We start from the raw sequence: 26,045 nt of genomic DNA on the forward strand, positions 1-26,045 counted from the left end.
TCCAAATACATACTGGGACCACTTTCAGTACAGTTGAATTGAGTTGTTTCAAATTATTATTGTAACATTCATTTTACTCTTAAAGTCACAAAGGAACTGTGTATTGGATTTCATATGCAATAGTAAAGGAATAATAAAGGAGCACACTGTTATGTAAACTATTCCTGAAGTAAGTGTCCTGCCCTTTGTCTCTGACAATGCAACATGAAACTGAAGCGATTCAAGTAGGTTTTCAATCCCACTGCACCCAACCGCTTTGTGCAATAAGGCTTAATGTCATTTGGGTAAGTTTATACTTTTGGTGAAAAAATGCTATACCATGTTGCAACAAAAATAATACAAATTTGACACTTTTGGAAGGTAGGCAACAGTATTGCATGCCTGCTGAATTTCATAGAGTTGTTTGTGCTGTTACGTGCATCACGCACCTGAAGACAAAGTTTGTTTTCATTGTGATTACACAAATTTCATAAAACTCTGCTTATTCACTTACTTAACTGAAATGGGTGGATTACTCTTCCTCCTCCAGCTGATCCATCATCATATTTCAATGCTCTCATCCTCACTCAGTCATCAGCTGGCCAGCCTTGAGGTTGCCATGGAGACGCTCAACACAAACTATCATGCAACATTTTTCACTGTAATTGTTCTTCCAGTGTATGGCTTGAAACTCAATGGTGTGTGGTCATTCAGTGGTTATGATATTATTATTCGGTACCCACTGAATCATGCTTTTGATCAGAGTCAAATGGTTAACAAATCCATTTTAAAAACCAGGTTGATACATATACAAATGTGAAATGCTAAGAAGTCATTGGCAGGCATTACATAAAAATATGTTACAAGAGCAGTACAACAATGTTCAGCTTATGGGTGTCTCCTTTTTTTGGTTTACTGAGGACGTTTTTCTATGTTCAGCTCAAACATTCTGAAAGATCAAGCTAACAATAGAACATACTGATGTTTTGAAATTCATTCTGTGTCTCAGCAGCACTCCTACTGACACATTCATTTTATTATCTTATCTATTAATAAAGTGGAGGTTATTGTAGGCACTCAAAAAAGCAACATTTATTTAAGTAAATTCCCTGTTCTCTGTATATTGTGTCATACATCGCAACTGGTACTGAGATATTTATCTTGATGTGAGTTTCCTGTCAATACACAGTCTTCGCACTGATATGGTTAAATACTTATATATTTACAAATACTTATTAAAGATTACACTTAAAAATGAAATTCTAACAGTGGCCTCCAACACTTACACAGGGGTCTGCGGTTAATTACGTTACATACTGATTTACATGGTGTCAGTCTCGTACCTTATTCTAAGTGATGTCTGCTTTGTTCTTTTCAGAGAACACACTGGAAAACAGGTTCAGACTGTTTCTTCTCATAAAATTATTTTTTAATTAAATGAAATTGCTGCTGTGTGTTCATTCTGAAAGATATGAGGGCATAAAATATCTTTCCACATAATCTCTGCTTAGTTTGGTTGTTCATATTCTTATCGACTGAACAGTCAACTAAAAAAAAAACCCCAAAATGGCTCATATCTACAATTGGCCTATGGGGCCATAAAACATGTATTTTAGTATATATTGAATATTTGCTCTATTAATTGTTCTGTCCAATGGCAAAGTCTTTTAAAGAAATAGAAAAGACCAAAGAAAGGAAAGAGTTTTCTCACTGCAGAACAAACTGAATTGTTTATTCAGGTTCCCTCTACTTTTCTTAAGTGTGCCCTCCCCCACACTCATATAAACATGGCTGGATATGTGTTTACACAGGAGAAAAATCTTTTCATGGCCCTCCCAATAAAGACTGGGATACATCAGGTCAGGACCGTCAAAACTAATACATATCACGTTGCCACTTTTGCTTTCATCTAATCAAAGGGCCTGAGCAATGCTAAAAATAACTCATGGAATCCAAATATTACTATTCCTTGGGCAAAGAGCAAAATATACTTCTAACTTCCATGATTATGCAGAGAAAAACATCTTATTAGAAACACACTGGACACCTATTAGCAGTTGTGAAAGATTAATGGATAATGTGACCATGATGTGTACAGATAACATAAATGAAACTGGTTGGATTTTCAGCTGAATATTATGCCTGAATGGATCTGTTACACTGCTCATGGTCTTGTTACCAGTTGCAATGGAGACAACATATGATCTCTTGGGTCCTTTATGAGACAAGACACAGAGCAGATGTTGTTTGTGTTGCTGGATTTCAGTCTCGCTGTTTGTCTAGTGCTGTGACTTGTGTGGCTTGCCTGGATGATCCCCTTACTTTTCAGATGGAACATTTCTTCTCCCTGAAGCAGTCTGCTTTTATCGCTGAAGAATTGTGTGTGTGTGTGTGTGTTATATTAACACACAGTCTCAGAGGCTTTAAACTACAGTAAGACAGTTCCATAAAGATGGTTGTTCGATCATTTGTACATGCCTCTTAATTACAAACTACATGTCCTGTGGCTCTGAGCGGGAGCTAACAAATTCTTAAACTACAGGGTACGGACTTGTTAGATGCATGGGTGAGTACTTTAAAACCATATAAACATAAAAACATAAAACCAGAATTGGTCTGGGTCAGTCCCTAATTTACTGGATTTCTAGGTTGAACAGTGTCATGAAATCACCATTCAGCTTCAATATTCAACATGAAAACCTATTGTGAAAATAACATTGCCTTGTTGATTAAAAAAGTGTTGGTGCCATGTCTGTTATTCATCATCAGTGTTATACTTATATTGGCACTAACCCCAGTAACAGCAACACAAGTTACGATCACTTATTATAACGTCTGCTCACAAACTTACAAACTTTCCCTTACAAACTGCAAATTCAGTGCCATGCAGTTTGAGAAAAATATATATTCATCATTATGTTTGAGTGAAACATATTCACAGATGTTTAATGGAGGCAGGACAGCCACCGAAGTTTAGGATTTTGACCTTCCTCGAAAATGGGTTGTCTAAAGTGCGGTGTGAAACATATTATCTCCTTTTACACGTTATTCTTCTAGTGGTCTTTAACCAGCACTCACTCCAGGAGTCCTGTAATTACTTCACAACCACACCATCCCTCTGAACATGACGACTCGATCTCTGTCACAGTTCAGAGCCAACCAATGTTTACATCTCACAGTACAAAAACCGAGCTGGAGAGATGTGCTGTGGCTAAAAAAGAGATCCAACAGCAAGAATAAGATGACTGTTTCCAATCAACTGAAGCAGCTATATGTTAGCTGTCTGTGTTCTTGGAATAAATTAAGCAGATGATGAGTGTGTGAGCGACAAAGAGCGGCCTGTTAGGACTTGCCCAGTGTTGGACAGTTTACATTCAGAGTAGGGTACTCGTCGTGTGTCAACGTCTTCCTCTCCTGTTGACAACCCCGCCACACACACCACCACCACCCCCGAAACCACCACCTCCCCCACTTCACCCCAGCCCCCTGACCCCCCCCCCCCCCCATCCTTGCCCTTGCCTTTGTCCCTTCCCCCATCCTCACTCACATTCTAATCTGTCTCTTTTCAGAATCTTGGCTCAAACATGGTATACGTCATGTATACGCTTCTAGCGGACAGAGAAAATGCGTGGGGGGGGGGGGGGGGGCAGTCTTTTTTTTTAAACATACTTTTTTCCCCCTCTTTTTTTGCTCAGCTTGTGTCATTCCTCTGTTCTTTGTATTTATAACATGAGCACATCCCCAGTGTTTTAAGAAATCTGCTCACCAGATTTTCACACACTACACACAAGGGGTCCTTTCCTCTGTCTTTTAAATGGTGCTGATTATATGATCTACATCCAGATGAGGACATTCCATAATGCTGTGTCACACAGTTCGGTGAGAAGAGAGACAAACATGTGGAGGCTCACAGAAAAACAAATGGAAGCAAAACAAAACAAAAAACTTTTGTAATGTTACATGATCTTTAGATGCTGGGTTTCTCCATTTCCTTTTTTTTTTTAAAATTCTCTCTCTCTCTCTCTCTCTCCCACACACACACACACACACCCACACACAAGATGACAATGTTGTTCTCTAGACTGTTTTTATGACATTAGGGAGCCACCTAGCCAGTGCACAGGGAATTGCTATGTAACTTAAGACCAGATTGCTCAGTAACAAGGTTTGATTTTTTTTGTTTTAATTTCTGTCTTTCAAAGCCTGATGAGAGTACTTTTCCAGCGTTCAGCTACATTAACCCCAACGCATAATTATCATACGTTGCTTTGAAATTCAAACTTTTAAAGTGACATGGTTTACATGGTACATCTTTATAATTTCTGTTCCTCTAACTTTTTCAGCCAAAAGACTGTACACTTTCACTTCCAGATGGTGTAGCACACTATACGACAAACAACTTCTTAAAAAGTGATTATGTAAATAAATGTTAGAGTAAATCGTTCTTGTCTAACTACATAAATTATTTGAAAGATTTTTGAAATTATTTAAAACGGCTGAAAACAGCTCTTTGCGTCCTTGAAGCAAAAGTGTTTCTGTCCATTGAGAGGTTCAAGGCATGCATTCTTTCTGATATTTTAATGTATGTATGTACGTATGTGTATGTATTTCAGTTTATGTTTTCTTAATGAAACAATTTGTTCTTACATTAACTTCACTTGTTATGGGGCAACAGTAGCCTAAAGGACAACAACAAAGGTATGGCTATCAACCTCTCTGAAGCACTGATACCATTCAGAACAGTTGCAGTTATGATATTCTACATGCTTGTGTTTCTCATCTGCCATCACAGCATCCTCAAGGTTCCCATGGATAACTAGTGGGGTCTATAATACCAATTTCAGTTTCAGCAGTTAAACTCATCTACAACTTTGTACTAAATAGCATGAGTGGGGAAACTTAAGGCAAACTTAAATCTTAAAAAAATATTCTCGTGAGTCCTGTAATATAGTGCAAATACTGTATTGTGAATCATAGCACACTTGCATCATGTTTGCTGTCAATCAGTTTTTTCCACATGAGTTAATTCCCACACACTGGGTGTTTGCTCCAGTAACCCTATTTACTGGGATAAGAAGACAATATATGAATCCTGGGATCTTGCACTAGACTGAAACGTTGATTTATGATCACAGTTGAAGATTTGTACAGGAGGATAATTCAACATTTCAAACTTGTTGCAGAACTAAAAATACAATAAGGCCTTAAACAATATTGGTTTAGCGAAATCCTTCAAGCAATTCTGGTTCTGTCTTGCAATTTTTGGCTCTCTCTTTCAAGCAAGTTTTGGTTGTTTTTCTTTTTTCTGTAAACAGCTATCAAACTGGAACTACATACATTAACTTTGGAGCAGTTAACGGTTTTGTCTGTTACAGAAAAGTAAAATATGCTGAGAATGACAGGCGTCCATCACATCATTCTGGAAAGAATTACTCACGACACTTTTAACTCATCATACCTGAGTTATGTGAAAAATCACTTTATTCACAGTGGTTATGAACGTTTTATTTTTTAAACTGAAAGGGGTAAAATTCTAAACAGTTTGTGATTTATCTTCTCAAGAATGATATCCATTTTCAAATGCATTCATTAAGTGCATATAAATATCAGAGTGGAAGTGTAGATTATGGTGTATTCTAGAGCTCATCGTGTCCAAGCACATTATACTCCTTTAAAGATAATGTCCCATCTCCATCATGGTCGTTTCTACGAAATACATCTTTAACAACATCATCAAAGTATGACTCATCTTTCTTGGTGTCTAACCTCTTCGCTTCCCACCTTAAGAATTCTTTCACCTGAAAAAAAAAAAAAAAAAGTTGAAATGCGGTTTTATGTATTTGTCTGGAATTATAATATGAGCGGCTTTTAATAGACCTAAACATGCTGGTTACCTCCTCTTTAGTTAAAGTCTTGTCATTGTCACGATCGATTTCTTTGAAGGCCTCTATGCTGCGTGGTCCCCTGGTCAGATGCAAAAGCTCCACCTCGAAGACCACAGTTGCATTGGGCGGGACCGGATCTATCTCAGCAGAGAGGAAGAGAGAGAATGATATGGATACACAAGTGAGCATAGAATGGAGGCCAGTTAAAAATCAAGCCCGAAGATCAAGTATTCGAAAAGTACTTTTTAAAATTAAATCAGAACATCACAAAACAATGTTGTTTATCGTTCGGTTACAGTTCAGACACACTCCTGTTAGAGTGTGAGGTGTTTGTTCTAGTTGTAGAGTCTATTACTGTATTCATTTGATTCACTAACCATGCAATTCAACCTACCTTTGCCTTTTTCTCCAAAAGCTAAGGAAGGGGGAACCGTTATTTTGCGTCTCTCCCCAGGACACATGTTGTCCAGTCCTAGGTCAAGACCCTTAATCACCTCTCCAACACCCAGCACAAACCAGTGGGGGTGACCGGATTTGGTTTTTCGACTGAACAATGCAAGTTGAAAGAAAATTATGAATGTTCACGCACAAAATGGAATCAGTTATTAAACAGATGGAATAGTTGTGTTGAAAGTGTCTATGTTTTAAACTTCGTTAGATAGAATGCAAAACTTTTACTAATAATTCAGTGATAAGAAACATTCGTTCTTAGCATGCAGACAGAGTTTACCTGCAGTAAAACTGAGATCCATCCTTGGCTAGATAACCATCATAGTGCGCATTCAGCAAGTCTCCTCTTTTGCTCTTCTTGGTACAGTTTTCGGGCATATACAGAACTTCTATTTTTACTTCCTCGTTCGGTTCACTTGCAACGGCAAACTCGATGAGGACGGTATGTGTTTGCAGGCAGAAGAACGCGTAAATAAGGAATAGTACGGACATCTTGCATATACGGTATCTGACTGCGTGGCAACGTTTGGGCTGATGACGCGACAACACTACCGCACTTTGAGCTGCCTCCCCGAGGCAGTAGGCTAGCGCAGACTCTCCTCAGACAACCGCCCAGGAATGTGACTTTTAGAAAATCAGTGGAATTTTGTATTCTTTGGTAGTAACTGCTCGAAACATTCTAGCTTTACGAAACTTGTTTCCTAAGGCAAAACTGTTTACTATGAAAACTCAAAATTAGTTTCTGCTCATTTTGGGCGCTGTCATTCCCCCACACGGACAGTTGTATAATAATTATAAGTCAATTTTAATACGGCATTTATGCATTTAGACGCTGACGTCAAAATAATAGCACTAGCCCAGCACAGAATATTAGGTAACTGGCCTGGGCTAGTAATACAAAACTATGTAAAATGTTGTTGAGAGCTGTTGTAAAATGGCAACGGCTCTCGTTTTACAGGTTGAATCTGCCGATTCCTATAATTCTCGTTTATGAAAACGTTTACTGTGGATGACTGGCGCTGCAATATTTAAATTAGACAGGGCGTGGAAAGCGAGATCAGTTTACCTGAGACGGCCCGTTGTAAATGGTAAAGTGATGTATTTATGCACAAATCTAACACTTTGACCAGTGACCCTGCAACAGATTGAGGTTCAAACCAATCCAAAGCCTTTTGTCAAACACGTGCTTTAGCACTACTAAACTGATGAAAACTACGCTCTGCCTTCTTGGGAAATTAGGTTCAGACCACCTAACATCTTGATCAAGCCCAAGCACACGCGCGCGCGCGCACACACACACACACACACACATTCCTGGGACACAACGTCAAATCCACTGAAATCAACTTTAATCCAAAAAGTAATTAAAGAAAAAAAAAAAGAGAGAGAGAGAGAGAGCCTGACTGAATACATTGATTCTGACTTGGGAATGTGTGGGTATTTTCCCCACATGCGGTGCTAAATACTTTACATCTTCATATTCTTCATATACACTTACACAGAGGGAATTTGATCTATTCGTTTAGATTTTGCCTTAGTTAGATTTTAGCTCTTTATTTAGTCAGGGTTCCTAGAAACGTGTTCTTCGTTTTCATGGGCGGTCGACAAGCAACGGTTAAGGCCCATCAGCGCCATCTATTGTGCTGGAGTGTGAACGAAATCATAACCTTGCTTTTTTGTCTTAATACTGTATATTTATGAGAACGTCCCACTCACGTGTAAAAACGATTTCCTGTTATTTAAATGTCTCCAATCCAAATTATACTATGCTGAAGATATAATTTAATTTTGACTATTTTAGTGGCTGTTTACACAGGAAGGTATTGTGCCACCTGTTCGTGCCTACTTTAAATTGTTTTTAGACGCAGGTACACGAGAGGTAGAGTAGCAATGCGCCTCGCGCTCATGTGACCAGGGCACCTTGAGTGGCAAGTGCTCAACTATTACGGAGCGACGCCGTTAATGAACTGTCATTGCTGGATCGGTGACCAGTCAGACAGGAATTCAAACATGGCTACATGTCCGTTAATCTCACGAGACAATGGTAGTTAACTGCTGCAATTGCCGATCACCCTGAGATATTCCTTGTGGTTTCTCTTGTCTGTCTACCATAATCTGTGTGTGAACAATAGGGTATTGAAGCACACAAGACCGACGTTAATAATGTCTGGTGAGTAGTTTTTAACGTCATATACATCACACCTCGTATGTAATCACAGATGCTTCCAGTGCTAACAAGTTGTGGATAACTTGTTTACACTTGAGTTTTCAAGTACACAATAAATTAGCAAGCTAACAATCAAAGGTAGTTTATGATGATATTTCCCCTAATAACTGGAGAAGCAAAATGGGAATACATCAAGGCCATGTCCTGACCACTTCACTTAATCTGAAAACTTTTGACACATTAAACATTAATTGTACATTTAGCCATGCGTGTTGATTTTTTTCTACAAAAAGCTACCACTTTTAAATCCTCTCCTTTTCATAACAGACTATGCCTCTCCTTTCCCTAAGTAACTGAAAAAACACCTAAGAGCTGGAACCTACTACTAAACTCCTAAATTAGTCACTGAACTAGCCAGTAACTAGTTTTAATGTTATTTTTTATTTGTTAATGCCCTGTAACTAAACCTTATGTCTGTAGTGAGAGGTTTTATCGACACATAGCACACAATAGGCTTTAACCATTGCAATTCAAATTGTGATAGTGTGTCAGTCCAGCAACCCAAAATGTCTGCAAAATATGAGCTGAGTAGCAATAAAGCATACCAGTTAAAAGTAAAAATTTGTGCCCAACGGTGCAGTCCAAAAGGCATCAGTCCCTGTAAACGATCCTTTCACGAGACAATGCAAATTATAACCATTCACTGACATCATTTGACAGAAAGAAACACAATGGCCCACTTCTGAGTTTACTTCAAAGTGATTGCCAGCATACAATGCTTTTTAGTAAGTGATTTAAACAATAATCCTACACACAATTCAAATTCAAAGAATCTAACTCTCCAAAGTAATTGTCAGGCTCTCCTTTACTTTGTCATTATTGTTTTAAATCAGCACAAAGTCATAAATGAAATTGAATAAGTGACCTGGGTGGAATGGTACACAGTGCAAGAGAAAGTGGACAATGTTATATCTTGCACAATCACATGGCTCACTGTGTGACAAACCAGAGAATTTTCTTCTCAGGTACTAATTTGCTTTCATAACACTGTAAGTGATTCTCTCCACCGGGAGTTATAGTTCATTAGCTTATGAAACCTCTGCAATAGTAAGGAGCCTAGAGTTCAGCAAATAGTTCTCACTGCCTGTTATTATGCATTATTTGCACTCATTTAGAGTGATGCCTGCACACTGGAGACACTTCAGTACTCAGGTAATTGGGTATTCCAAATGTTGGCAACTTTCTGTGAAACTGTTTAGGCACATGTTATCATAGCTATGATGGTAACACAGATGTGGTGGTCTGTCTTTCGGTTAATATGATGAGGACCTTAAATTCAGATGGCAGACTTTACTGTAGACATTTTGTATTTGTCCTGTTTGATATTAGTTCCTTTGTTAATGTAGTGGCTCACTGCACTGTTGCTTTCTCTATATAATTTGTTTAGAATTGCAAGGGAAGCCTTTAGTTTCAAGTGTGTTCTTTATTGCTACACGCTATCACACAAAATCTAGGAATGCAATGCAGTACTTTTGTTTTAGCTGTATGGCAGATTGGGTCAGGGAGACAGAATCCAAACATTAAACATTAAACACAACATGTGAACTGTATCTTATACATTTAGAACATGATGTCTTCTCAGGTATAATTATAACTTTAGTTTTTCATTTCATCTCTGAAATTCTGGGTAACTGCAAAGATTGGGTGAAAATTCCAGCAAGAAATGTCTCACAAATTTAAATATAGTGGCTTTGGCTAAGATGGCTTTTTGGACTTGTGGCTGTTGTATGTATATTTGAAACGAGCATGTTTAAGTAAACAAGTCTCTTAAATATTTGTTGAAGTGTTACCCAAAACGTATTACCGCATCATTGGTGGGGCTGCAAAATTGTAAGGAAAAAAAATTAGGATTAATAATTATCACTGGTATTACGATGTCAGTTGTCTTTTACATGATACAGAGATTGTACATTCAGTTCATGTCACAATTTCATAAAACAAAATATCACTGACATTGAGCACCGACATTTTGTTTTATACATTTAAATCGACCTAGATGTGTTTTCTTTTCTTTTAAACTTCACTGAGGTCTACATATGTAAAGAGAAGCAAACTTCAGCTTTGGTTCAGAAGCCTACTGCTCTACTGCACTCAACAGGTAAAGACTCAATCACATGAACATATGTGACTGGTCAGACGACTCGAACAGCTCTCTTTGTTAAAAAAAATGGAGGCTAATTACACTACTCCAGGAGGTGTTTGATAGTTTGGCCACATCAGTGAAAGGCCCTGATCACTGTGATTAATGTACAATGAATTGTGCAGCCCTGGTTATGTGTAATATCTATTTGTCAGTTAAAATCTGAATGATACTTTACAGTCTTATACTGTAGTTAAGAACACATTCTGCTCACCTGCACATTATTCCACTGAGCGCCTGTGAAGACATACAGAGTGCGTGTGTCCCTTCTTAAGACTATAGTGTTTTCTGATCCAAGCTTTGACATGTCCTCTTCATTGTTCACAATGTAGATTGGCTACAAAATTTAAAAAGAAAATCTTAAATTATATCACTGTGAAGAAATGATAACTGAGTGGGTTAATGAAAGTAAAATATACAGATATTACCACATTTACTTTAAGATTCAATGCTGCATGATGTAGTATTTATTTATTTATTATTAGTGGTAGTATTATTATTAGTAGTATTATTTTAATTGTTATTATTAGGATATTTACAGATAGAAGTTTTGAGTGTTGTGGTATTGTAATGTCAGTTTGCTCAAATGAATGGGTCCAGGAGCAATTGCAGTTTGCTGGTAGTCCAGTTATGCCCTTCTCTCCTTTGTGTCCCTGAAAAATATGCACTAGAGAAAAACATTTTTATCAGTCATTCCTCTCATTTGCAGTGTAGAAAACAGCACAACAGGTCGCTTAAATATATACATGATTCCTCACTGTAAAGAGTAAGAGAATAGCTAACCCTTTCCCGGTTCTCCTGACTCTCCTGTTCTGCCTCGCTTCCCCATCGTGCCCATACGTCCCATTGTCCCAGGCAGACCAGAGAAACCTTTTTGTCCCTGCATTAGACGGAAGAATGAAATATGCAGTTTTTAGCAGGAGTATAACAGCACTCAAAACTGTTATGGTACACCTTACTTAAAAAATCAGCAGTTTTAAGTACAGTGTCCTGCTCATGAGACGTACTGAACTGTAAATGCCATTCCTGGTAGTTTCATGCAAATACATGTTTCATGCAAATACATAAGGAGAACCTGTGGTTTTTCAGTCTAACTGAAATAATTATTTAAAAAACTGCCTTGTATTTGTTAGTAAGTGCTACATTCAGGTCTATGGAAATGTAATGAACACTCACGCTTTTGCCTCTTTCTCCGGGAACTCCTCTGGGACCGTCTAGGCCCCGCAGCCCGCGGTATCCCTTTAATCCCATGTCACCCTAAAATATTGATAGTTGGCATTAGTTAGTAAGTCATAACTTGGTCGGTCAACAGACTAGACTTCTCTTTCTAGTGAAAGTATTTCTGGGTAATTACCTTTTGTCCTTTGGAACCAGTTTTACCAGTTGATCCCTAAAGATCAAACATGGCTAATGAACTGTTAAAGAACCATTGCACACACACACACACACACACACAAAAGCAAAACCAAAAAAAACAAAACAAAACATGCATTTCTCACCTTTTGTCCAAGAGGTCCAGGATAACCCTTTAATCCTTTCTCTCCCTGTTAATAACATTTTATAGGTAGTTAAAACGAATTTACAGACTCATACGAATCTTCTTTTTATATTAAAGACCCAGAATTAGTTAGACTTACTTTAGCACCAGTGCGTCCTCTTGGGCCCTACATCAGCACAAGTTCCAAATTTAACTGAGTTGACTAGAATCAGCCGTTTATTCAATATTTGATAGTGTAAAAGTGTCAGCATGCTGTTGATTTGAATTACTTCGTAGGTCCCTGGAAATCCATCTTCCCCAGCTATTCCAGTCCATCCTCTGTCACCTTTTTCTCCCTAGGATGGAAAACCAGAGGAAATTAACATCCAGCTGTGTAATACACCGCTCTGTTGTAACATTTGTAACACACCACTTGTTTTCCATAAGTTGTTCTGAAATGATCTGTTTCTAATTACCTTTTCCCCGGGCTGTCCAATCACTCCAACATCACCTTGATATCCCTCTGCTCCCATTCGACCTATCTCACCCTATGATCAAATTTTATAGAAAAATCAAATATGAGTGAAACGCAACCTGTGGTGTCTGGCATCGTTCATAATTGTCAATCGTTTGATAATCGCCATTACCTTCTCTCCTCTGGGTCCTCTGTTACCCTAATGAGATTATTAATTAAATGAGAAAAAGGTCAGATACACGTCATCAGGAAGAGTCATTTGTTGTCTTTACATCAAATACATTACCTTTTCACCTTTGACTCCTGTAAAATACTCAGTAATATCAATCTGTAACAAATAAGAATTCATATGAATAATTTGTAAATGTACAGCATCACAGCACAGTAGAGCAACATGCATGTGGTGTGATGTGTGATGCATATAGAGGTGTTTTACCGTCAGTGATCTCCTCTGTGTGAGAGGGGGGAATGGCGGTGGAGGAGGAACTATGAATGTTTTGTGAACGGAAAGGTCACGATTAGACCTGTGTTCTAAATCTGAAAGAAAATACACAAGCAGTTTACTTTTCAGTCTGGTCTTTGTTTTAAACAAGCAGCATTTCATTATACCACAATTATTTCATGATTGTTGGGGTAGCTTGCAAATTGAATTTTGAAGAAAATTTCTGAAGAGGTAAGTTTTTCTTAAGAAAATGAGTTATGGTTACTGATTGGAGTGCATATTTAGGATAAACTTAAACATAAATTGACATAAATATGTGTTATTGGCTTAAATATATATTAAAGAAAAGTTGTCCTCTACAGGAAGGTTCGTTGAGGGGTTAGGGGAAAAAAAGAAGGAGATGCATAAAACTGGTTGTGTTGTGTAAGCCAAAGTAAAATTTAGAGGATGCATCATAAAATGTGCATGTAAGATTGAACTGCAGTTTAAGCCCTCTGTTGTAATTGATATGTTCAGTGTCTTTATCAGTGAATATTTGCCAGGGCGTCATGATGACCTTGTTTAAAAGTTGCACGTGGCTGTGATATATAAATTAAGATGATCTTTTTTTGAGTAAAATGTAATATTTAATGAAGGTAAAACAACTACTTTGGTAGGTGGCATTGTGCCACCGCTGTGCAGAGGGGATGACATGATTTTGGAAATGAACTGGAATCCCGTGGAACTGAATATCAAGTGGCTCTTTTCCAATATGTCTCCTATTGAGCTAGACATGTTACTCTACAGTTTCTCTCTCTCTCTCTCTCTCTCTCTCTCTCTCTCTCTCTCTCACACGCACATACACACACACACACACTTTGTTGATCATTTCCATGTTCATTTAATATAATAAAAATGAAAACATTTTTGTATGTATTCCCATGTTTCTCACTTCAATTATTCTTGCTGAATTCAAAGAACTTGAACACTTGAATAAAGGTACAGAAGTTTTTTTTGTTCTGTTCTCGGTGGAGTATGAATTACAATAACTGGTCACTCAGCAGGGGGAAGAATGTGTCTTTTATGTTACAGAAACTATTTCAAGAAATATTAGCTCTAACTAGTTTCTGCCAACTGTGATGGGCTTGATTTTGCAGCTCATTTTCATTGCATGGCTCACAGCCCCCTGACTGAACAGCAGCATAAACATGCAGTATGTTGTACCATGCAGGTAATTTACAGATGTGTTGATTAATATCTTATCATAGTTTCTTTACAGATGTGTTGATTAATATCTTATCATAGTTTCTTTGTTTCATAAGTTCTACCTGCATAAGATATACTTCAAAGGGAGTACAGTTTTAATTTGGGTTACATACCTGAATAGACAGACAGCCGCTTGGTACAAATTTCTGCACTTCCAAAGACAATGCAGAGTATGAAAACAGCCACCTTAACCATCTCTGTACTTCTTTATGTGCCTAAAAGAATTATGCATCATCATAAATGCTACACTGCATATGATGTAAATGGACAGTGTAGTAGTGAACTACTTAATCACAAATCAAAACACAGCTACCCTATTAAGATATATGTGATCCACCATATTATCTCGCTCTGATCAATATGTAATATAATACAATTTAAGAAGCCTTAATATTTTCAGTGATTTCCTCAACCTACCTTTGTCTGTAGTTCTGCAGTCCTCTCAGCTGTCTTGCTGGATTTAATCTTGGATGGGGCTGTTTAATTCACTCACTGAATAATGGAAGTGTAAGCGTGCCAAGGAGAAACCACTTAGTCTATCTATCTATCTAAAAGCGGTGGAAGTGCAGCCTAAGCACATTCTTGTAAAAAAAAAACAAAAAAAAAAAAACATTTGCCAAAGACAGATTCAGTGAGTTTCACCTCTTAGAAAAGTTGCAAAAGAAATGGTGGTATGACTTTCATAATTGGGAATGTTAAAAAATAAAAATTTAGATTTATTTTGAATTTATTTAGAATGTTATGTGTCAGTCTCCTGATATTTGCGAAATCTCCAAAAAACCATGGTATTCTGAAATTGTGAGATTCTGAGCACTGATTCACTCAATATTACTTCTGATCTATCTGTTGTTTATGAAGTGGTATTATGGTGCAGTGTATGTATAGTATTCTGACCTATTTTAAGGGTTTAAAAAATTGCGCCATTGCTGTGACCAAGATTTTTGTTTCATCTGAAACACTGTCTTCAAAGGGTCACATGAGGGGTGTAGTTTTGAAATGACGGTGCAGAGGGCTGTCTGTCAGGAAGAGGTAGTATGAAGAACATAACCAACGGTAAAATAATGAAAATCATGTGCATTTTTATGGTGCTGAAATCATGCTTTATTAATTCAGTAATTCATAAAACTCAAGGAGGTTGAATATATAGGTAATGCTACATGAAAAATTCTATTAAAGCATAGTGCAGGGCATAACATGTATGTTTTCTTTTCTTTGCACAGCAGGTGGCATCACTGTGGTACAATGCTTAATGTTTACCCTGACTACTGACAAGGTGAGATTCTAATGCTAACATTCACACTAACACACAAACACACACACACAAAATATAACCTAGTAATCCTCCAAGAGGCGGCACAGTTTTTGAAAAGAACCATTTCAACTGATTTTCATGGCCAGGTGGTGTTACTTTCTTCAAAATCAATTCAAATGGTCCATTTCCAGAAACTGTGCACAAAACAATATAATAAGCCCTCAGTGCAGGCCGCTCGCACTTTGGGCATGTCATTAAAATAGTGGTATGACATAGTCAGTCTGAACACAAGACCTAGTTGTGCTGCTTACATGAGGGTAAATGCAAACAGCACTCAAGGTCTTATGGTCACATTATAACTTCATTTGTGTATTGAACTGCACGCACAAATGTACAGTGCATAACATGTCTCTCAGATTTAGTAAAACTTCAACAGGGAGCCTCTCTACCTGTTGAGGCAATCTTAAGACTTCAACTTTTTGTTGAGGCACAGAGTTTAGTTTCAGGTTTATCAGGGTATTCGTTCCATATGGAACTTTCTCCTGATAAACATTTAGTTCCTTTTGTTTCAGTTAATATTGTCATAAATAACAATGCATACATTTTTCATAACCGGTAAATTCGGCTATATACATTATGTACATGTCACAGAAAACTGGTTCAAAAATCCTAGTCATAATTATCCAATATGGCACATTTTATAACAACTTTAGACTTCAGTCTAGATTGGCATAAATTAATGTCAAGTTTGGTATAAAAATAGTTCATATTTACAAGAACAGGTCTTTATCAAGTAAAGATTTTTTTTTAACTCATTCAATAAATAAAAAGGTATTGAAGGAGGGAAGTGGGGTAAGGGTGGATGACTATGATTATTTCTCTCTTTTTTTTTTTTTTTACATTGATCGAATGCTGATGTTTACATTTGCAGTGTCAGATCCAAGCTCATTTGACAGCTTGAGAGTGTATACTCCAGCATCTTTCTGTTCCACACTTTTGATGATGAGTGTGGTCTGGTCCTCAGTGGTCTCAATGTGGAGCCTTCCACCTTCTTCCTCACTGGACAATGTCCTCCCTGCGCGGGACCACTCAATGCGAGGAGTGGGGTCTCCAGAAAATGCACAGGCCACAGCGAGAACCTTTCCTGACTCAATGCTGATATCCTTAGGTGTAGCCTCAATTTTAGGTGGTACACCTATTTAAAGAACGATGCACAGAGAAATCATTTATGTCCACAGAAACAAAACATGTTATAGAATGAAATCATCCACAAATTAGTATTATTTTTTTTTTTCAAGCTCACCTTTGAGACCATGTGTAACGGCTTTGAAGCTGGAAGCCTCAGCATGTGAGTGGCTTGACATTTCCATTACACTGCTAGAGCTCATGGCTACCATTGACTGAGATGTCATGGAGCTCATGCTTGTTTCTGACATGCTCTGAAATTTCATTTCAGCCATGCTGGAGCTGCTGAAGGAGGCCTCCTGCACTGATGAAGCCATATGCATGGCAGAGTAACTGCCTTGCAAGCTTGTAGCATCAGAGCTTTTCCCCATTATAATCATTTTCGCAGGTTCTTCAACCAGAGCTGTGAGAGTATAGCAAATGATGACCATGTCATTCAGGCAACCCAGGACACTAAAGAAATCTAAAGTTCATCAATGTAAAGTGTTCACCTTTTAATATAAACTACTGCTTTTGGATATGTGTGTATCCACAGTTATCCATGCAAAAGTCAATGTCACTATTAAGTTACTATTGCTCACAGGTTCCCTGAATAATGACACAAAAATTAAAATGTATTCAGTAATTCTTAAATTACTGCATTTGTGTGAGTTCACCATGTTGTGACATTTAATTGGATGAGTAACAGTTAACATTAGTAGTGTTATTGTGATTGGTCCAATGTGTAGGCTTTCATTCCCACAGAAAGTGAGTCATGTTAAACTTAGTTAGTTAAATTAAGGAATAATTACTGTTGAAGCTGTTGCATGATCTTAACTGGCAGATCCTTGATGTAATGTTAAATTACTGTAAGGCAGTAGTTTACACATACTTTGCAATACACCAAGTTTTGCCAGGAAAAACTTGGAAAAGCATTGCATTTCAAGTAGCAAGAGTCATGTGTTCATTTTTAGAATGATGATCTTCATAACTTACCGAGGACATTAAGAGATGCTGTTGCAGAGCACTGCCCATATTGGTTCTTGGCTTTAATTGTGTATTTTCCACTATCTGCAATGGTGACGTTGTTGATCTCCAGTTTGTAAACATTTTTTGAGCGACTCACTTTCATGTTGGATGTAACAGATATCTGAGACAGAAAAAGAAAAGAAAATCAGTAATGCTTTTTAAGTTTGTTTGTAAAACTGCAGCAATTTCTGAAAAGACATTCTAGATATGCTACTCACCATTACATTGTCTTTAAGCCACTCAACTTCAGGAGCAGGCTCTCCTGTGATTTCACATGAGAATGTAACATTTTGGCCTTCATTGACATTCTGAGACCGAGGTTGCACAAGGAAGCTTGGAGCATCTGAGCGTTTTTCAGAGACAGTTGTATTAAAATGACATTTAACAATTCCATGCTCGGTTTTTGCCTCACACGTCAGGATTCCCTCATCATGATGTCTAATATTCTTGATGGTCAGAGTGTGGTCATTGCCAGACACACCGAATCTGTAGTCTTCACAATTGGTTATATCAACTCCATTCAGAATCCATTTCACATCGGATGCTCCAGGGATATTTGCTTTCAGGGTGACAGACTGACCTTCTGCCATTGTCATCTGTGTTTGTGATGACTTGATTTCTGTGTAGGACTGGACCTCCTCATAAACAATTTCCTTTTTAACAATTTGTTCTGCCAGCTCTGTTTTTCTTTCCATAGCAAGAACTTTTGTCTTTCCAGAAGCTGAAATTTGAGGAAAATATAATTTAATATAATGATAAAATGATAAATGATAAAATGATAAAAATATTTAAATAACATGTTTCATAATTACAATTTCTTACCTTGAACAGTGACATTGCAACTTGTTGAACATGACCCAGCACTGCTTATGGCTGTGCATCTGTAGTTTCCACTATCAGAAACATCAGAGTCGTAGATTTCAAGATGTGCAGACCCATGTTCTTCAAATATTTCATATTTTCCACCCTGAGACAGGCTCTGAAATGAACATATTGAAAGTTGTTATTTGTTTTAAACTTTAATGTAGATTATCAATATTTGTTGAACAATGAATCATTGATTTAAATATTAATGCACAGCAATTACCTTTCCATCCTTCATCCATGAGAGTACTGGTTTAGGGTCACCTGTTACTTTCACAGTTAGCTTAATGATGGTATCTGAAGATGCTGAAATGTCTTTAAGTTCTGTTGAGAAAGTAGGTTTTGATACTTTTTCTTGTGGAGTTGGTGACTTCACTGTAGGTGGAGACTTGACCCTCTGTGGTGACGTGATTGGTTCAGGGGACTTAATTCTCTGTGGCGACTTGACCATTTCAGGGGACTTTACTCTCTGTGGTGACTTGACTGGTTCAGGGGACTTCACTCTCTGTGGAGACTTGACTGGTTCAGGGGACTTCACTCTCTGTGGTGACTTGATCGGTTCAGGAGACTTCACTCTCTGTGGTGACTTGATTCCCAGTGGTGATTTTACTCGGGACTCAGGAGACTTCACTCTCGGAGGTGAAGTAGCAACTTTTTCCACAGGTGTTGATTTTCGAATGGTAAGACTGAACTGTGCCTCCTGCCTGCCCTCAGAGTTCTCTACCACCACTGTGTAGCTGCCTTCATCTGACATTTCAACTTGGGAAATTTCAAATGTAGACTTGTACTCTGTTGTAGATACATGGTGGCGGTGAGATGACACAATAACTTGTCCCTCACGCATCCAAGTGACACTGGGTGTCGGCTCACCATCAACGTCACATGAAAATCTGGCTGACTCCCCCTCAGAAACTGTAAGCGACTGTGGCTTTATCAAAATTGTAGCTGGAAGAGTGGGTCTCTTTGTCTCCTCCACTGTTGTCACTTCCATAGCTTTCAGCTTGGTTTCAGATGATGCATACTCTTCATGAACAACAGTTTCAGCTGTTTCTGTTTTAGTTTCTTTCACTGTCATGTGTGTTTCAGTGGTTGAAGCTGCTTTCATGGAAGATATATGGTAAACATCTGTCTTTGTCAACTCAGGGACAAAGGGAGTGGGAGGTTCCTCATCCTTGCGCTGAGAGGCATAGGCAGAAAACCCACCTCCTGTGACATCAAGAGTGGCATAGTCAGAAGCCTCTCCCTTTGCATTTCTGCAGACAACACGATATGTGCCACTGTCCTCTTCCTGGCAATCAATAATCTGAAGAGACAAAACTCCACTCATGTTTGTCATACTGTATTTTCTGCTCGCTTGAATTTGTTGTCCATTGTGGTACCATGTGATTTGAGCTTCTGGCTTGGATTGAACATTCAGTGTAAATTTGGTATTTTGACCACATGGCACACGATGAGAACGCATTCTCACAGTCACCCGTGGAGCATGGTCAAGGCTGAAAGGTTGCTGAGTCACAACCTCAAACTTTCTTTCTGTTTTCAGGGCAGCCTTCCTTGCTTCATACCTTGCCATATAGTCAACTGTTGTAGACAGCTCGTGTTTAGAGGATTCTATCTCTGTGGATGCAGGGCCAGGGGAACCTGTCATCTCTGCAGTTGGTGATCTCTTTCCAGTCATTTCTGTGTCAGTTTCTACTTCAAGCTTGTGAGAGGATTTTATTTGCTCTGACACTGGACGCATCACTTCAACGTAGCCAGGAGATAATGACCTTCTTCTCCTCGTCAGCTGAGGAGGTGTGTGTGAGGAGGTACGAACATGTTCAGGTATGTCCACTGAAATTCCCTCAACCACTGTAGACACATGGACTGTTCTCTCTTTCTTTGAGACTCTTGTTTTTTCCTCAAATTCCATGTGCTTCAGTTGACTTTTGTAAGAGGTGATTCTTTGAGTGGTGGTTACTGATCGGAGCAGCTCTTGGTCTTCCTTTTCCTCATACACCCTTTGCTTTTGTCTTGGTGGTCTGTATGTGGCCTTGTCATGACGTTGCCGCAGATCAATAAAGCTTGGGCCAGCCTCGTATTTCGAGGGAATGCGGTAAGAGTCATATGCTTTAACTTCTTCTTCTTCTTCTTCATCTTCACCATGGGTTGTTCTCCTTGGTGATGGATGGCGGAGTGCAGAGAGTTCAAATCGAACAGGACTCAGACTTGGTGGGGAAGCGGAGTAGCCCAGTGCAAGTTCTTCCTCAAGTCTCATTCTTTCCTCATCAGTTCTCTTCATTGAGAGGTATTCATCAACAGGGAGAAGAAGGTCCTCATCAGAAAGATCTCCAAGAGATCTTCTTCTGATTCTGTAGTAAGCTTCAGATTCAGGAGAAGGTGTGCGTTGCCTTGCCGGTCTTACAGTTTCCAAGTCATCTTGTGAAGCAGCTGGAATACGCCATTTTGGCTTATATTGGTCTTTGATTCTGGGTAGTGGTACTTCATAGAATTGATCCCACCTTGAAAGTCGTATACGTTTAAGTCGTTTTTGGGGAATTTTTTCCATAGGCTCAGGCATCTCGTACTGGTCACGCAATTTTTTGTACCATTTCATATCAGAAAATGGTACAAAGTGTTTAATCTCCACATCCTCCTCAAGGGCACTTGGAGCATGGACACGAGGTGGTGGAACATCATATGGCATTCTCAACCTCTTTTCCTCCGCCCTCTTCTTCCTCTCTTCTTTTTCTTTTGCTTCTTCTGCTTCATTCTTTTCTTTCTGAGTTGCCACAACAGGCTTGAACATGGTTGCAGCTTCTCTCAGTGCCTGTTGTGCAACTGGAGTAAGTGGAGGAACATTTGCGCCGGCAAGAATTTGTGTCAGTCTTACTTTCTTGTCAATTTCTTGTTTCTCAACTTCTTTTTTCTTTTCCTCCTCGTGGTAATCCTTCTTAACATGAGTGACACGCTCAACCTTGAGTGTGGCTTGACAGCTTGCAGATCCAGCTGAGTTTGTTGCAATGACTCTGTATGTGCCAGAATCTTCTGGAAGAGTGTCTCTGATATGTAGTACAAAGTAGTCCAAGCCTTCATGCACAACTTCAATCTGTGGACCAAATGCCAAGGGCATGCCATCTTTCTCCCATTTCAGCACTGGTGTTCCTGACACTCGCATCTCAAAACGCACACTCTGGCCTTCTCTACATTCTAAGTTTGCAAGTAAGCGTTTAAACATAGGCCTCAAGGTATTATCAGCAGGAGCAGGACGTGGTGTCACTGTAAGTCGAGCCTTACAACTGTCATCACCATATCGGTTGCGGGCTACAACTGTGTATTCTGCATCGTCATCAGGATCAACATTATGAATCACTAACTGGTACAGGCCTTTGTCACTAATGAAAGTGTACTTCCTGTCATCATCTCCTGGTACAATCTTCTGTCCAGATTTCAACCATATGACACGTGGCTCTGGATGCACAGTGATAGTGACACCAAAGCGGACATCTTCTCCAATGTAGGCATTGCGATTACACAAGGGTAAGGTGAATTCAGGTGGTCTCTGGAGAAGTCTGGTAGTGTCTACTCTGCGTTTTACTTTCTTTACAACACGAGATGTAAAGAATTCCCGATATGATCTGACACTTTTAACGAAAAGCTCTGCATAAGCACTGTCCTCTCCATACTCATTTACCACTTTGCATCTGTAAGTTCCATCATCGGCTCTGGTGATTCCCTTGATGGTTAATGTAGCAACACCATCCTCATAGGTGATTTCATATCTAGCACCTTCCTCTAACTGTCTCACACCACAATACCAGGTTACCTCAGTACTGCTGTCGAAATTATCAATGTTGCAAACAAACTTGGTGTCCCCACCTTCGTCAACAACACTGTGTTTGATTTGTCCGGCAAGTGGGCCATGTTCAAATGGTGCAATTTTTACTTTACCAATTGTCACACCTCTCTGACTTCTAATGGAGCCCCCACTGGCTACACGAGCAGCAGAAACAACAGTGTTCCACTCCTTTTTCACCATAGCTTGGTAATATCTCTTGTGTCTTGTGGTCTTAATTGTCTTGGTGCTGTGTTCCTCAGTCTGCATTGTCAGCCATGGATGTGTCAAAGCTTCAGCAGCAGTCATACGGTGTTTACGCTCTTTGGTGATAAGACGATCAATGAAGTCTAATGCCTCAACATTTACCTCCTTGAATGTTTCATCTTCAAAACTGTACTCAGCATTAGAGATGTTTTCAATGATTTGCTGATTTGTTTCAGCAGTGAATGGATTGAGTCCACTAATAAGCACGTAGACAAGAACACCAACTGACCACATGTCTGTAACAGTGCTAACCATTTCATTTTGGTGGATTTCAGGTGCTGCATACTCAGCTGTAGTGTGCTGAACCTTTATTTGGTCCCCAGGTGTCAGATGTCTTGCTTGTCCCAGCTCGATGATCTTGATGCTGGAGCTCTTCCTAGTAGTGTACACAATATTTTCTGGCTTGATATCAAAGTGACCATAACTCTTACTATGGAGAAACTCAAGAGCTTCGCAGACTTGTCTTATATAATTAACAATTTCTCGTTCATTTAGCTCAAAGTTAGCTGTGTTAATACGTTCGAATATGTCCACACCAGAAATGAAGTCATAGATCATGACCAATTCTTCAGGACTGTCGAATGACTCATGAAGGCACAAGAAGTTCTTATGACGAATTATATTCAGTGTGGCAATTTCCTTCTTCACAAGTGCCTGATCTGCACCTCTAACTTTAACAAATTTAGCCATGTATGTTGTCTCAGAACTAATCTCAACACAGCGATGAACAATGCCAAACTGTCCACGACCAAGCTCCTCAGCAATCATGTACTTGTTATGCATATTCTTTGCCTCTGAATGAGGAGCCTTAGCCATTGAGACTGATCGGGTGTCGTCCACCTCATCATCATAATTAAGGACTCTTGATTTGTCTTCTTTTGTTACAACAGGTCCACATGGCTCAGATGGTGCACTCTGACCAAATTTGTTCTCCGCAATCACACGGAACAGGTAACTTGTCCTACCAAACAAATTGATGACAGTGTAACGAGTGTCACGGGACTGGGCAACACGTGTCCATCTCTCTGCTGTGGTAGCGCACTTCTCTATAATGTAGCTAGTGACTCTACTTCCACCATCACTGGCAGGTGCAACCCAATTCAGGCTGACAGAATCTCTAGACACATCGCTAGCTTTGACACCGCGGGGTGCATCGGGCACATCTGCTACATCGAGTTCTACTGTTTGCTGGTCAATGCCAAATCTGTTTTTGGCACAGACAATGTAGAATCCAGCATCTTTCCGTTCAACTCCATTCGGGAATACAAGAGAAGTAAAGGACCTTGTGACGATAACTTGATAGTATCCATCATTATCAATGAGGTCTTGTCCCTTTTGCCATGTGATGACAGGATCTGGTTTGCCACTGAATGGTATTTTAATATTTATCACTTCGCCACGCAGTGCACAAATGGCTTCTTTACCTTGCAGATTTTTCGGTAGATGAATCTTTGCTGGCACTGAAAGAAATAATCAGATGTTATTATCTCCGTGATTAATACAACCATATTTACATCAATGTAATTTTACAATAAAGCATATATTATTATTACCAAACTTACCTTCAACATCCAAAGACACAGTAGCAGAAATGGATCCTCCCTGGTTAGTTGCTCTTATTTGATAAACAGTTGAGTCTTCTTCATCAGCATTTGAGATGACAAGTTGATGATATCCACCTTTGAACTCTTGGATTTTGATTTTAGTACCATCAGCTAGAATTTCTTTGCCACGTTTGAACCATTTAATCACAGGCTTGGGCTGTCCTGTGATCTTGCATACAAATGTTGCGTTGCTCTTGTATTTGACACTCAAATTCCTTAAATCCTCTTTGAAGGCCGGAGCACGAACATCAACATCAGTCTTTGGAATGACAGAAGGAGAGATTTCACTCCATTCACTTTCTCCTCCGAGGTTTTCACATTTCACACGGAAATCATATTCCACCCCTTCAGTCAAGCCTTTCACAGAGTAAACTGTCTGATGGATTTCATCAGTTGTAACAGCTACCCATTCACCCTTTTTCTTATCACGCTTCTCAAGATGATAACTCTTGATCTTGGAGCCGCCATCACTTAGCGGTGGCTTCCAAGATACGACACAGGAATCTTTGGTCACTGCAGATACAACTGGATGTAGTGGTGCTCCAGGCTTATCTGCAAAACATGAAAGTGCACATGTAAGTATTTGTGACTTTTTTCAGCTACTGCTCTATATTTGTCTGTTAATATTATATCAAAAACGTACCAAGCTGGCTCTTGATTAGGATAGCCTCAGGAGTTTCAAGTGCTTCACTGTTGCCGTAGCGATTCTGAGCTGAAACACGGAAGAAGTATCCTTCATTTTCAACAAGATTAGGAATGCGGCATGACGTGCCAGTGACAGATGAAGACACCAGTTCCCACTGTGAGTCTTCCTTATCTTCACGCTTCTCTACAATGTAGTTTGTAATCATTGCACCACCATCATCTTTGGGTGGCTTCCAGCTAATGATAACCGAGTTCTTCAATAAAGCATCAAGAGCCAGAGGGCCTTCTGGTATGGCAGGTTTATCTGTAAACAAAAAAAAAATGTCAGCCAAAAGACTCGTTGAAATACTTATTAATTTAGTATGCAAATCATTAATGAATGAGTTTCAGTACCTTGGATTTCAAGGTAAGTCACTGTATCCGCAGTACCAAAGTGGTTGTTTATTCTGATTCTGTATTTTCCACCATTGACACGGCGCTGCACGTTCTTCAGAACCAGATGACTGTAATACTCAGTTGTCTCAATGATTACATTCTCTGAAGGCTGTAGAGCAGTGGCCCCATGAAGCCACATGATCTTTGGCTGTGGACGGCCAATGTAAACAGCATGTATACGTACAGTGGTTCCATGTCCTGCGATATATTTTTCTTTCAGTGGGACTGGGAACTGTGGGGCTGCCTCTAGAACAAGGGTTCCACTGGTCTCAGTTTCACCAGCTTCATTAACAGCTTTACATGTATAAACGCCTTCATCTTCCTGTTGGTCTGTTGAAATTGTTAATGTGTGATTACGGCCGTCAGAGGTTGCTGTATATTTATTGCTTTCTTTCAGTTCCTTTCCAGATTTATACCATTTGATATCTGGAACAGGTCTACCAATGATCTGGCATTTCATAGTGGCAGTTTGTCCCAGTTTGGCAGTGACTTCATCCATCTCTTTTCTCAGGCTTGGTTTTGTGCCAGCTGTTCAAAGAAAAAGAAAGCAATGAGTCGAATTTCCTCAACTTATATTATGAATGTGAATTTTAAGATTAACTAGTCATGTTCACCGCGACCCGGTCCCGGATAAGCGGCAGAAAATGGATGGAT

The 26,045-nt window shown here is 39.1% G+C and overlaps 2 protein-coding genes across 2 annotated transcripts in view; both read right to left on the reverse strand.

The window, feature by feature from the left end:
• Positions 1-5,615: 5,615 nt before the first annotated feature.
• fkbp7 (FKBP prolyl isomerase 7) lies at positions 5,616-6,806 on the reverse strand. The gene is made up of 4 exons (XM_030787648.1): positions 6,595-6,806; positions 6,259-6,410; positions 5,874-6,001; positions 5,616-5,777 (listed from the first exon to the last, which is right to left on the reverse strand). Exons 1-4 carry the CDS (start codon positions 6,804-6,806, stop codon positions 5,616-5,618), a joined length of 654 nt encoding a protein of 217 aa, XP_030643508.1.
• Positions 6,807-16,468: 9,662 nt separating this feature from the next.
• ttn.1 (titin, tandem duplicate 1) overlaps positions 16,469-26,045 on the reverse strand; it is a 137,423-nt gene continuing 127,846 nt past the window's right edge. Inside the window, 11 exon segments of the mRNA XM_030787649.1 lie at positions 16,469-16,767; positions 16,876-17,160; positions 17,733-17,886; positions 17,984-18,486; positions 18,588-18,744; positions 18,853-19,098; positions 19,240-20,412; positions 20,476-24,167; positions 24,270-24,863; positions 24,955-25,260; positions 25,350-25,919. Of these exon segments, the coding sequence (XP_030643509.1) occupies positions 16,469-16,767; positions 16,876-17,160; positions 17,733-17,886; positions 17,984-18,486; positions 18,588-18,744; positions 18,853-19,098; positions 19,240-20,412; positions 20,476-24,167; positions 24,270-24,863; positions 24,955-25,260; positions 25,350-25,919 (7,979 nt within the window).

The sequence above is a fragment of the Chanos chanos genome, chromosome 10 (genome assembly GCF_902362185.1).
Source record: "Chanos chanos chromosome 10, fChaCha1.1, whole genome shotgun sequence".
NCBI classification, from domain to species: Eukaryota; Metazoa; Chordata; class Actinopteri; order Gonorynchiformes; family Chanidae; genus Chanos; species Chanos chanos.